General features: G+C 41.6%; 1 protein-coding gene across 1 annotated transcript in view; it reads left to right on the forward strand.

The window, feature by feature from the left end:
* Positions 1 to 14,606, forward strand: part of PDE1C (phosphodiesterase 1C) — a 779,225-nt gene that overhangs the window by 720,483 nt on the left and 44,136 nt on the right. The window contains exons 14-16 of the mRNA XM_066584468.1: positions 1,863 to 1,983; positions 4,508 to 4,683; positions 6,201 to 6,491. Of these exons, the coding sequence (XP_066440565.1) occupies positions 1,863 to 1,983; positions 4,508 to 4,683; positions 6,201 to 6,491 (588 nt within the window). The remainder of the gene's footprint in view (positions 1 to 1,862; positions 1,984 to 4,507; positions 4,684 to 6,200; positions 6,492 to 14,606) is intronic.

Consider the following 14,606-nt stretch of genomic DNA (forward strand, 5'->3'; position numbering starts at 1 on the left):
AGATAGATATGCAATAGATGTGAGATAGATAGATATGCAATAGATGTGAGATAGATAGATAGATAGATAGATAGATAGATAGATAGATAGATATGCAATAGATGTGAGATAGATAGATATGCAATAGATGTGAGATAGATAGATATGCAATAGATGTGAGATAGATATGCAATAGATGTGAAATAGATGTGAGATAGATAGATGTGAGATAGATATGCAATAGATGTGAGATAGATAGATAGATATGCAATAGATGTGATATAGATAGATAGATATGCAATAGATGTGAGATAGATAGATAGATATGCAATAGATGTGAGATAGATAGATATGCAATAGATGTGAGATAGATATGCAATAGATGTGAGATAGATAGATGTGAGATAGATATTATAAATAGAAAGATAGAGGGATAGAAAGATACAGGGATTGATAGAGGGATAGATAGATAGATAGATAGAGGGATAGATAGATAGATAGAGGGATAGAGAGATATGCGATAGACAGATAGATAGATAGATAGATAGATAGATAGATAGATAGATAGATAGATATAGAGGAATAGATAGATATAGAGGGATAGATAGATAGCTGTGAGATAGATAGATAGATAGATAGATAGATAGATAGATGGGAGATAGATAGATAGATAGATAGATGTGAGATAGATAGAGAGATGTGAGATAGATAGATGTGAGATAGATAGAGAGATGTGAGATAGATAGATGTGAGATAGATAGATGTGAGATAGATAGATAGATAGTGAGATAGATATGATAGATAGATGTATGATAGATAGATAGATAGATATGAGAAAGATAGATATGAGAGAGAGAGAGATGTGAGATAGATGTGAGATACATGTGAGAGAGAGAGATATGAGGTAGATAGATATGAGAGATAGATAGATAGTTTACAGAGTTCTCTCTTCTGCTCAGTCATCAGGGTTAAAGGCTACTTTATTTATTTATGAGAGCCGTGAGACCATAGAAGAACATAACTCTTCATCATTCTCAGACACGTTAAAAAATGATGAAGCATTTGTAGGTGACTGGGAATAGTTAAAGGTCTTCTGCATCACAGGACTTCCAAGTGCATTTATTTATTGTAAGCTGGTGCGTCTTGTCTTCACCTGCAGACCTTCTTCTCTGTGGTCTTTGAAGGGTTACTTTGTTCCTTCTTATAGGAGGGCAGAGTTACAGGATTTCATAACACATTCGTCACAGTCTATAATGAACTATTGTTGAATGAAAGTGTCCACTGGCTTCCTTGAAAACTATATAAGATATTGGCTTCTATTTGTGTTATTACCTCTACTGTGTACAGAGTACTAAAAGATATAACAGAATAATGAGTTCAATGGCTTAATGACCCAGAGCTTCAGTTTCCTTATTAATGCCCCTTTTTATAGTGAAGACCTGAGCTTCATTTTCTCCACCTTTGTTGAATAATTTAATGGTTTAGTTCATTTACAAAACTGTTGAACCAAACTTTAGCAGTCCTGTGAATCACTTAACATATTTATCTATTGAAGCCTCTCAGCTGAGGTCAGGAGGCTGTGTCTAAAAGAAAAGCCACAAAATGCATCTGCTGTTTTGATGTCATTAAAAGCCAGAGTAGCAAAGTATCTAAGTATTCTGCAGCACTACGGACCCTTCTGTACATGAGACAATGGCTCCACCTAGTGGCCATTACATGCACTTGCACACTTACATCAATTCTCAGAGGTTTTGTTCAATATTACACTCCATTAATACCATTGATATTTATTAATAGTGATCTGGATTTCCACAATGCCCCATAATATAATGTTTTTGTGCAATAAATATTGATATTTTTGAGAACAAAAATCTGTTGTTTAGGTTTTATTGACTTCATCGTGGAGCCTACATTCACCGTGTTAACAGACATGACAGAAAAGATTGTAATTCCACTCATTGATGAGGCATCGCGGTCTGGGCTCACAGGATTTAGGAGATCTAGGTAAGCTGACTTTGGGCTTTTACATTTGCAAGGAAAGAATATATTGCAAAAGGGAAAAAAAACGCAGTCTGTTGTTGGAGTCTTACATTCAGATTAAGTTTCACAAATGAATGAAAGAATGAAAAATAGGTGCAAGGTATATGTATACTTCTGGGGCACCTCCCAATGATCTGCACCTTGGAAAGTAAGTGCTCCAGGATATGGATAATGCCTCCTGGTTTCTTGCAGTGGTTTGCAGGTAACTTTTGCTGTATCATGGAGGAGGAGGACAGAGTGGCAGCAAGCTCTTCATGTACACCAGGTGGAAAATGGATAGATCCCATTCCTTTATGTCCAGTGGGTGGGTAATGGCAGTAAGTCAGCGGTACTTGAGGAGACAGAGGAGGAAGGTGCAGCTTCCATGTGGTGTCTAGTGAGGGAGGGCTGCTGGGGATTAGTGTCCATGGTGGCACTATCCAGTGCTCAGTTCTGCTGTGCTTTGTGATGCTGCAACCAGTTTACACTACTCAGCAATGAGTGATGCAGCACGAGGGACTGTAATTCCCAACATTACTAGGGACTTGATTGGATAGCTTCCACAGCTACTGCCCAAATGTCCAGGACTATAACAAGGAGGTGCTGTAATAACTACCGTATGTATAAATATATCAGGGAACAATACAGAGATCTCTCTCATCATCTATACCCAGGACTGTAACAAGGAGGCGCTCTAATAACTATGTGTATATACAGTATATATATATATCAGGGAACAATACAGAGATCTCTCTCATCATCTATACCCAGGACTGTAACAAGGAGGCGCTCTAATAACTATGTGTATATACAGTATATATATATCAGGGAACAATACAGAGATCTCTCCCATCATCTATTATACCCAGGACTGCAGCAAGGAGGTGCTCTAATAACCATGTATTGATATATCAGGGGTCAGTACAGAGATCTCCATCATCTATTATACCCAGGACTGCCACAAGGGGCCGCTCTAATAACTATGTATAGATATATCAGGGGATGATACAGAGATCTCTCTCATCATCTACTTATACCCAGGACTGTAATAAGTGGTGTTAGTGATTTCCATAAGAGTATAAGAGGGGCCTGGATGCCCTTCTTGAGTGTTATAATATTATACGTTATATCACCGATTACTTCAGAAGGGTCGGTGAGCAAAAATTGGCTTTTACCTCATTGGGCTTTTCCTTCCTCTGGATTAACATTGGGTGGTAATAGGCTGAACTGGATGGATAGATGTCTTTTTTTCAACCTTACATACTATGTTAGGGCTCATGTCCACGGACGGAGTGGGATACACCCGTGGTTTTACGCTGCGGGAATCCCATGGGGATAAGTAAAAATGCGCTTCTTACCACGTTTTTCCGCGGTCTCCATTAATACTATATTAATGGAGACCTCCCGACACAGAAAAACATGGTAGAATAGAACATGCTGTGATTTTTTTCCCGCAGCGTAAATCTGCGTCAGAATCCCGCATGTGAGGATTCTAATATAATAATTCAATAGAACCTAATAGCTGCGTTATTCCACCGAGGGGAACGCAGCATAAATCCGTTCGTGGGCACTAGCCCTTACTAGAGATGAGCGAGTATACTCGCTAAGGCACATTACTGGAGCGAGTAGTGCCTTAGCCGAGTATCTCCCCGCTCGTCTCTAAAGATTCGGGGGCCGGTGCGGGTGACAGGTGAGTTGCGGCGGGGAGCAGGGGGAGCGTGGGGGAGAGGGAGAGAGAGATCTCCCCTCCGTTCCTTCCCGCTCTCCCCCGCCGCTCCCCGCCCCCGAATCTTTGGAGACAAGCGGGGAGATACTCGGCTAAGGCACTACTCGCTCATCTCTAGCCCTTACTATAACTGTTTATTTCAGAGAACAGGAAATGTAGGCTGTGCAGCTTGTTTTTCGTTTGTTTCCTTTTTGCTTTTTCAAGCATTTCAACAACAGAAAAAATAGCTAAATTAAGTTGTTCTACAGGATCTGAAAAACATGTCTGCTTTCTACCAAAATCAGTGGCACGCTGTCCTAAAGCTGTGCGCAGTGTTGCAGCTTATCCCTAATTACTGCAGTAGAGCCAAGCTGCAATGCCAGACATAGAAGAGTGTGACACTGTTCCTTGAGGTATAATGAAAGATAGGTTTAGTGATTGTTCTCAGCAAGAGGAACCAAGTAATCTTGTAGATATGAGACCTTTTAATGCCTAACAATAATACATGATGTTATAGCGAGCTTTCTAACCTCTCAGGATTCATTACGCCTATGGAAGACTTCTGAGTGGTTTGAAAGCTCGCTATAACATCATGTATTTTTGTTCGCCATTAAAAGATATCATACCTACAAGATAACTTGGCTTCTCTTGCTGGGAACAATCACTGTTCCTTGAAGAAAGCAGCCACGTGTTCCAGTCCTGTAAACCCCTTTTTTTTAACTTGTATAGTATATTCCAATTACATATGCAACATTTCTATTTTATATGTGACCTGCTTTTTCACTTTCTGAATTACTGTTTCAGTTTGAACAGCATAACCCCCTCAGAAGCTAAAAGATCGAGTGTGAAGAGCACTGGATCAGAAGGAAGTGCCTCTTTGAACTGTTCAATCCTCACTGTGGACTTCAAATGTTTTAAAAATAACTGGTATGAAGTGGTGCAACAAAACAGGGAGAAGTGGAAGGCCCAGGCAGCCAAAGGTGATTAACCCCCTAACAGCCGCATTAACATTGAAAAACTCCCCTGTAAATGCCATTTATCGTAGATTGTGAAGTTGTGTTACATGTAAATATATTTGGCGCAAAGCTGAACCCTTAGCGGCATAACTGATTTTAGCCTTAAGAACTAGTAAATCATTTCCCGTTTTGTTTTCCAGAGGTCATAACTTTTTTATTTTTTCGGCAGTGCAGTTATTTGAGATGTTGTATTTTGCAAGACGAGTTGCTTAGTTTTTAAAGGGAATCAATATTGAGTACATATAATGTTCTAAATAACATTTATCAATTTTTCCAGGGAAAAGAGGGCAAAGAAAAAAAGATTTCATCATTGTTTTTTGGGATTTTTTTTACAGTCTTTACCTTGTGGTATAAGTATTATGTTAACTTTATTTCAAGTGTCATTACGATTCTGACAACACAAAATTTATTTATATATTGTAAAATTGCAGTACACAAAGTGGCCTGTGGGGGGCATTGGCGGTGTGCTGATCAGCAGAGGCAGTTGCATGGGTGTGTCTGGAGAATTAAAACCCCCAGATACATTGAGTTCCCTTCTGAAGGCTGAAAGCCAGAGTTGCAGGGGAAGCTGAAAGCTGGGGTAGAGCTGCTGCTGAGAGAGAGCAGAGCTCAACGCCAGAGCACCACTGGCTTCTGCTGGAAGCCAGAGCTAGGCAAGGCTCTGAATAGGGAGCTGGAGCTACTACCCTGTTTCCCTGAAAATAAGACATACCCTGAAAATAAGACATAGCATGATTTTCCAGAATTTTTGAGGATGCAAAATGATTTCTTAGGCTTTTTGAGGATGCTTGAAATATAAGCCCTACTCCAAAATTAAGCCCTGCTAACAGTTAATTAAAAAAGCCAATTTAAATAGTGTCCAGGCAGCTATACATGTAAAAAAGTTAAACCTTTTTGAACAAAAATTAATATAAGACACTGTTTTATTTTCGGGGAAACACGGTACCTGAGTGGACAGCTGTGGTACGGGGAAGGACACTCTCAGACTGACATCCGATGGAGTACATGTAGTGGCGCTAGTCCACTGTGTTAGTAGTGAGTGAGGAACTACTGTGTAGTTAGCACCTTGACCAGCAAGCGTTTATAATTTTCATAGCACGCAGTGTATGTGCTACCAGTGGCTGATGTGCTTGCACTGGATTTCCTTATTACCGCTGAAAAGTCAATAAAAATAAAGCTATTTGGACTTTTATATGGACTTACCGTGCCGCTATGCTGCAATTGTAGGTTGCTTTGTTTTCACTATTCTGTCTAGTTCATCCCAAACCCCTAACAAGCTCAATGGGCTTTAAATAGGAAGACTGTGCAGGCCATTTCATTCTTTGAAGCCTACCGGCTTCTTCTTGTCTTCTTAAGCAGTTCTAACATAACCTTGAAGTAGGTTTTGGATTATTGTTTTGCTATAATATAACCCCTGACCAACTTAGGTCTTCTTGAACACACATACACCTACTGACTGTGCTGCTTGTTATCCTCTCTAGATGCAGAAGAAAGAGCAAAGAAAGATGCAGAAGAAAGCAAGATTCAAGAGAAGGATGATAAAAAGAATGATGAGAGAGAAGAAAAAAATGAAAATGAAAAATCCTCACAATCCAAAAATGAGGCAAGTAAAGAAACAAACTCCAGTGATGGCAAACACACTGAATCTAGTCAGGGAAACTTTAATGGAACTCGATTACCAAATGTAAACCGACGAGATGATTCCTCAGGACCAAGTCAAAGTAAGCAAGAGAAGTCTGGTGAAAGTGATGGGAAACAGCAAGCGCAAAATGGTGAGTGAAGGTCTTATCCTACTTCCTTCTTGTTTGTGTGGGCATATGCATCCAGTATGTATTATAGAGCCTGTAAGGTCGTCATGTAGAGATCTCTGAGAAACGGTTATCTGTGAAGAAACTGCATAACACTCATGGCTCTCAATGCAACGTATTCTAACAAAAGTAAAAATGAAATGAAATAAAAAATAGTCATACTCAACAGTAATAGGTCCTCTCTGATCCAGCACAGGAGCTCCAGTCCTTGATGCTCCAATCCCAGTAAAAGCTGCAGTGGTCATGTGCCATTCATTGTTCACATGACTTCTTAGACAATCACAGATTTTGGGTGCAGAAACAGGCCCCAGCCTAGTAGACAGCAGGGGTAGAGTTGTTCACTTGTCATGGTGGCTCTACCGTCTCCCGTCCGGGGGTAACCAGGGACAAGTCCAAGGAACGCCGGCAGGCTATATTAAATAGGAAGCCCACAAGTGGATTACCTTGGTTCTTCTTTGTCACTCGTGACACCACCATTCCTTCCTCCGCGGTGATCTCTCCGGAGAAATAAATAAGAGTCCACACACAGGGTAGAAGTCAACAGGCCAAACCAGGAATGGTTGGTAAAGCTGTTTACTGAATAACTTGAATAGCAATCACAGCAGTCCTCTTTAAATACATCGGCACGTTAGTGAGGGTTTAGAACACGTGAAGCGACAGGGAGGAAACATGGATGACTTACACAGGCCTAGTTATCTGTGGTTCCCTGGTCCTGGACACCGACTCTTAGGAAACTCCATCTTCCACTCTCACGGAACTTGAAACACTCTCCACTTCACACCGCACGGCGGGAAGAACTCCACATAACAAGGGAAGAATAGAAGAAGGGGGTTCACGGCATTAGAGGGGTATGCTCCCAGCCTCATCCATCTCGTCTTGTACTCAGACTGAGGGTGTCTAAGTACAGGCCTAGTCAGGTCCTATTCACAGACTCCTCTTTCCACAGACTAGACTCAACAGCAACCAAAAGAAAAGACCAGAAGACCTCACTCAAGCATCTTGCATCCACATATATATAACGAGGTCACATGACACAAATAGATACTTTCCCAGACTTCACCTAGACAGTAACCTATTCAGTGCTGCAAAGGTGCAATACACATCATATTCATACACATAGAAGACAGTGGAAAAACACAGACACACAAGACTACATAGACCATCCAGACACTTCCAGAACACATGTGCACATCATGTGATACTGCCAGGAAAGGCAGGTGATGGCTGAAGCCAGTGATTGGCTGAGCAGACACCTGTACAAGGAATGCCAGGTGACCGTTGCAGCTTCTTCCAGGACCAGAACAATGAGGACCTAGACTCCTGCTCTGGATCTTTAACTCCTGAATATGACTTATTTTTTAATTTAAGCCATTCCCAGCCCATTAGATTAATTTTAACTGTTGGGAAACCTCAAAGAGTAATAATTAGACCATAGGAGAGTTTATACATTTTTGCTGTATGAATTAGTAATCTATTAAATTTTGCAACATATATTAAGAGTAAGGGTTCCTGCAGACAAGCGTATGCGTAGATACGTTCGCGATAGCGTGATGCTATACTACTGTGAAGGGAGTGCTATCACGGTCGAGTCTGCATATTCTACTGTACTTTTCAACCCTGCTGAGCTCCTTCACATTGGCGCAGGTGTGATTGAACTGGTTTGGTAGCCTAATCAGACCTCACTACTATTGACTAGCATCCAGAAACTGTGCAGTTCAATGCGCGATTTCCTGCGGACATAGACTCCTATGGTGCCTTGGGTGCGCAAATGTGCACAAAAACAGAGCATGTCGCATATATTTTCGCATATGTGAAAATTGAGTGCTAAAATGCAGAATGTGAGGGAATCCATTGAATGTGTTCTATTCTGTGCGGTTTGTGTCTGTCTGCAGAAGCCCTAATTGCACTTTCATAGTAACATGTCATCGGCAGTCTTTTATGCATCCGTCTTTAGCTGCCGAGAGAAGTGACTCGTAACGATCACAGCTGAGCTCTTCTGCCCTTTCATTTCAGCGATCAATGGGGTCTCCGCACCCAGACACCCAGTTTAATCAAAACTTTTGACAAGTTGCTGTGACCTGTAAAGTTTTGTAAAGTTCATTCACTCTTAATGTTTGGTTCCACTAGAGCTTATTAAAAGGGCATTTATGCACCTGTAAAACTGACAAGTGTCCTGGCCCGACCGCGGTAAGGCGGAGCCTATCATCCATATTACAGATGCATAAATGTGCCCATAATACATTGGTGAAAGTACACTAAGGGAAAGTAACCTTTACCTTCCTGCAAGACTCTCGTTTTTCTTTCTCCACCTGCAGGTTGTCTGAAATATTTTTTCCAGTATTTGTAGCCAAAACCAGGAGTTCAACCTACAGAAATAGAAGCAAAATGTAAAAAAATGTATCTCCTCTGTTTTAGATTGACTTCTGGTTTTGACTTACAACAACTGATGACCAAATTCCCGCTGTTTGGCCCAAGGGTATACACAACTAGCAGATTTCTTGCAGACATTTATGGACTGAGGGCGGTTTCCAATAAGCGTATGCACAAATATGTTCGCCGCTATGGATTTCTGAATGAACTAGGTTGGCATATGCCAAGAAACAGGCTGATACGGACATTCCAGCGTACAGTACTGTAATTTTTGCAATCAAAATGCCAGTTCACACATGCGTGTTACACCCTTCCCTTGAATAGAATGGTAATTAACACCAAATTACAGCCAGCCATCTTCTTTTATCTCCGTTTTACCCAGGGTAACTTCCTCTCCCTCCCTTTTGTTAAGGTGCCATAGACTTCTATGGCAGCTTTCTGCATAACACGGACAAAGATAGGGCAAGTCCGTATGATCTACGTATGATTTGCACTACGTATGATCTGCGCGCCAGAAACACGCTCATTTGAACAAATCCATTGTAATCAATGGCTGTGCATTGTCGTCTTATAGGAGGGGGATTTCAATGTACGGAAATGCCTTCGCGAAACCCAAGAAAGCGAAGCCATTGATTACAATGGCTTTGTTTCTCGTGTGATATTCCTATGTGTGAGGGAAAATAGGTACGGCACTATCTTTCAGCTCTTTTCACGCGCAATAGCGGAGTTTGAAATAAAAAAACAAGAACTATTCCCTGGTTCATATGCAAATATGCTTTGTAGCGACGAGCGTATTCGCCCATGCGCCTGTCTGAAGAAACCCTGAGGGCATGTGCATGTCTCACGTGCGCCAAAAAATAGAACATTGTCTATTTTGCCGTGTATTTGTGCACTAAATGTCCCCATAAAGTCTATGGGAGGTGCGCAATAAGCTGCACCTCATTAGGCTAATTAGCATTTTAAATTGTGGCGAGTGTTTGTCCCGCACCCATGTGACCATGGCGTGCGTGCGCAAAAAAAGAAGAGTAAAATGCAACAATGCACGCGCAAAAGGGGCTAGTTCACTGTACAAATATGTTGCGCTGTAATGTGCACATTTGCGCATACGCTCGTCTGAAACCGCCCTTAAAATCAGTTCAACTTAGCGGATGTGTTTCTGCATGGATTCTGCAAATCCTATTCAGATGAATGGGACAGTCTGAGAAAGTTCTGCAACCAATGCGCTGCATGTGATCTGCTATTAGTGCGGCAACGCGGGTCACAAATGCTGTGATGAGTTCCATGTGTGAAATCCGCAGCATTTAATCACCAAAATGTGTGCCAAGAACCACAGCGTTTGGTGTAGGTTTTTTTTCCTGCGGCTTTTGTGCAGATTTACTGAGGATCTTCGGCTACATAAAATCCCTAACAAGTCTGTGTCATAAACCCTAAACGTCCAGTCTCCAAACTAAGCTGTCGGTGTAAAACAGTACAAAGCAGAGCTGTTGCTGCTGTCTCTTTGCTTCCTCTTAGTGCACGGGGCTGTGCGCTACATAACAGTCTCTCTACCTGTGTGAGCGAGCATGCTGCCAATGGGATAGAGAGCAGCAGGGAGGCAGTTGACTAGCATAGAAAATGGGTATTAATAGGTCTTGAAAAACATCTTTCCCGTCTCCGTAGTTAGTAGTTCTAGCATTTGTATCCACAGAAAGATGAACTTTTCACTATTGTACCATATCATCGTGTCTGTACCTGCCATTCTATGAATTATGTTAATGGGAAGTTGGCTGCAGTGAGAGGTCTATAGATGTGGGTCAGGAAGGGTGTTGTTTCGGCTTATAAGGCCATGCATGCTCCTCTGGGAAATATGCAAATGGAAAGATGGAACAATACCTCTACAGCACCACCTATTGGAAGACAGCATTCCAATGCGGTATGTGGTCTGCAACGCCATTGTGGCAGGGGGTCTCGACACTAAGACGAGCTGGCTGTTTATATTATTTGTCATTTCTTTAGGTGTTACTTGGGCCGTTTGTCTGTATTCCCTCAGTGGTTCCCCTGTCATAGATTTTGTTCCTTTGTGTCCTTATATAAGGCTGCCTTTGGGTGTGGTTGCTGAGTATTTTCTCAGCTCTGGTGGATGGAGGCCGTGTTCTTTAGAGCTCTGCTGCTAAAGCTAAGTAGTGTTTCTGTTGTGGCTTTGGTGTCTTTTGTGTGTTCTTTCTCCTAGGTGCTAGAGTCAGTGGCCGAGGCACAAGACATGGGACCGTCTGCATTGAGGGGATAACCTTGCTTTTAGGCAGGGCGGTTCTTTCTACAGGTCAGAGAGAGATTGTCCCCTCTCTTTTTTATTTGATTATATTGTACTTCACTTCCTTCTGCAGTCTGCTTCCTGTGTGAACACAACCTTATGTTTGTCACTGACGTGGTGCGTCTTAGATTTAAGGGCAAACGTGACACTGACCTTTTACAAGCCTTGTAACAATGACTGGAAATGTAGAATCTTTCTAACCCATGTCTATAGGTCTCTCAGTAGCCAAGCCAGAACCCTACTGTACACTGATGAGGGGTAATCACTCTAAAACAGTCTGTGCATGGTTATCTTCTACCAAGATTCCGGCTTTGGCTCACATTCCCAGACATTGTTACTTGTAAAAAGTCTGTTTAAGCTTGCTAAAAGTCTGACATTGACTTGCAGGAATGCTGCCTTCCAATAGGTGGCGGTGCAGAGGTATTGCTCCAGCATTCTATTTGCATATTTCCCAAAGAAGCATGAATGGCCTTGTAAGTCTCCTCACACCTTCTAGGTGCTCTTCTTAAGGAGAAAGGATATCCTTCCCGACCTATAAATTATTTGTAGCTACTATATCGTAGTTCCGTCTTTCCTTCATGCAGACTCCCTGTAAATTCCAAGAACCTCTCCAGTCTGCAGAAAATTCCTCTACAATAAATAGGGAGGAGGGGAGGAGTAGGGAATACCGCTGCGGTATCTCCACTTCATACTATAAGAGGGGAAAGAGAACATAAGGGGAGACATCTGACTGGTCGGAGCATACAGCAAAGCTTTGACATCCCATCGGCCAACCAACAGCACAGTTCTAGAGAGAAAATACCAGAAAGAAAGCAAAAGACCCAAAATATGCAGATTGCACACAAAATATCTGAGTGCCATACATACAATACACAGCTGCCCGAGGAGAAGTTACAAGTTTTATGTTAATATGGATTTTTGCCACCACCGACAAGATAGGATACTGTAGGTCATCAAGGACTGACTGGTGGTCGGACTGCAGACTTCTAGTAGAAGGGGGCTCGTTAGCGTTAGATCAGCGGTGTCATTGCCTCTTTTATTGATACTTAGCCGCTCCTTACTTGTTGCTGTGTAGTTACTGCACCGTGGCCCCTTCCACTTGAAAGAGACATGCTAAGAAAATACTTCTAGAAGCTGTAATTATTCTTATGCATGGGCAGCAAACACGGCTGGTTTTGTTAGCGATGTTAGTGATGTTATAAATGTAGGTTGTGTCCTGCTGGTATGAAACACATTTAAAGTAAAAAGCTTAGCAGAACATTATTTGTTGCTAGCAGAAATGATACCGATTGAGTTTAGTAAGTAGAAGTCAACGTGGAGAAGGGAGACTCTGAAAAGTGAAGTACTTATAGGAAAGCTCTTAGAAAACGACAGCAGTACATGCAATGGATGATTGGGAATATTTTATAGTCTTTATTCATTTTACACATCAGAATTTGTAAGTTTGTGTATTTTTGTATAGTTTGTGTACTCTTGCGGTGATGCCAATGGAAGGAGGGCTCGTACATCGTTTTGGCCTGCAGCTGGGGCTGTTCTGAACTTATATTATGTTGCTGCAGTTATGAACCAGAACTCTAAGGGTCCTTCTACAAGGGATGAATCTTAGCCAAACGCAATGAGCAGCGATCAACGAAGCCTGTCAGTTGGGGCTGATTTATACAGTATTTCTTTTATGTGGGTCATGGACTGCTGGTATGGAGATGAACAATCATTACTACATCTGTTTGCCCCCATAGAGCTAGCTGTATGTCTCCCTGTTCACACGAAGAGCTGTTTGAGTCAACCATCGAGCATACGTATGTTTGCTGGCTGAAAGTCAATGATAAGTCAACCAATGAGTGGCATGAGGCCTTTGTCCAATTCGAGGCTTAGGTCAACTCTATTCCTACAAATTTGGCCCTATCATCTATGGGCATCCTTAAGGCAGGGAATTACTGTACTTTGTGGCCCATTGGCAGAATGCCTTCTCTGTACAGCACTATGGAGTTTGTCGGCACTATACACCTACTGGAAACGGTGAATCCAGACAGAAAGACTGAAGATACTGTAATACTCAACTCCTGCACAAATTCTGCAGCTGCCAAATAGAATTATTTTTCAGGTTCTCCTGCGGTATCCATACCAATCAGTATTGTAACACCGTGTCTGTATTATACCGTGTCTGTATTACACCGTGTCTGTATTATACCGTGTCTGTATTATACCGTGTCTGTATTATACCGTGTCTGTATTATACCGTGTCAGTATTATACCGTGTCTGTATTATTTTTCAGATTTTTTTTCAAGCTCAAAGAATAAACTATTTCAGATTTTAACTTTTTTTTTCTTTGCAGTCTAAATTAACCAAAGTTAGTTGTGTATCTTTAGGAGTTAAGATTGTGACTAACCCTATGTCTACACCCTACTGTGACAGTAGATGCACATTGGAGGCAGATTCTGTTTAGAAGTCTATCCTGCGCTCGTTTATGGGCTTAGTGTGTTCACCGGCTATTAGCTTTGTGTGTTCGCTGACCCCTGGTTGCACAAGACTCTACACTATGCAGGATCTGGTAATATTCAATGAAGTACTTATACTGGTACGCCTCCAAAAACGAAAGGTACAGTACCCAGATGTAGAAATCGTCAACACGACTGGCGCATCATGATAATTGGATTTACAGAGTTGTAGTACGTTTGTATTAAATGTCAAGTTAATGTTTGCTACATCTGTATTTCTTATAAGTCGCATATGAATCTGAAGTATTAACAGGTCTTGTCGTTTTATATTAAGTATCATTTTTGAAGTGATTTGTGTCCATCCCTGTTGATTCTTTTAACTGTCTAGTAAAATTTGATCAATTAAAGTGTACCCGAGTTTTCCAAAAATTTTTGGAAGCAGCTCCGGTCTTCATTGGCCGTTGCTTTACTACTGTTTGCACCAAGTTTGAGCTCCAGCAATTCAGTTTTCCATGTAGATTGCAATTAACTTGCAGTACTATGCCAGCCGGGGCTTCCTCTTCCACACTTTCCATGCTCCCTTGCAAGGCAGCCTCAGATTGCCCACCCCTATGTCGCATGCAGTAACGAGCAGCGTCCTAACGTCCCTGTTACCACTTGCCTAATGCCAGTCACTTCAAACCTGATTTTCAGTGGTAAGACAAGAAAAATGTTTAATGCAAATGTATTACAAGATTAATGACACTGTCTGTTAGATGACTGTAGGATGTGTAACGTTAGTGTACATTTAAGGTAACCTCTTGGTGCATTCGGGTTGTATGATATTCAGAACTCATACTTCATACATACTGAGCAAGCATTTACATGTACAGACCTGCTCTTGTATTATACAAAGCTAAGGTCTTATAGGCGACATAGCATGGTGTCCAGAGAAAGAACTAAACTCACACTTCATCCGTAGGACCCACCTTTCCATGCCATTT

The sequence above is a fragment of the Eleutherodactylus coqui genome, chromosome 12 (genome assembly GCF_035609145.1).
Source record: "Eleutherodactylus coqui strain aEleCoq1 chromosome 12, aEleCoq1.hap1, whole genome shotgun sequence".
Taxonomy (NCBI): Eukaryota; Metazoa; Chordata; class Amphibia; order Anura; family Eleutherodactylidae; genus Eleutherodactylus; species Eleutherodactylus coqui.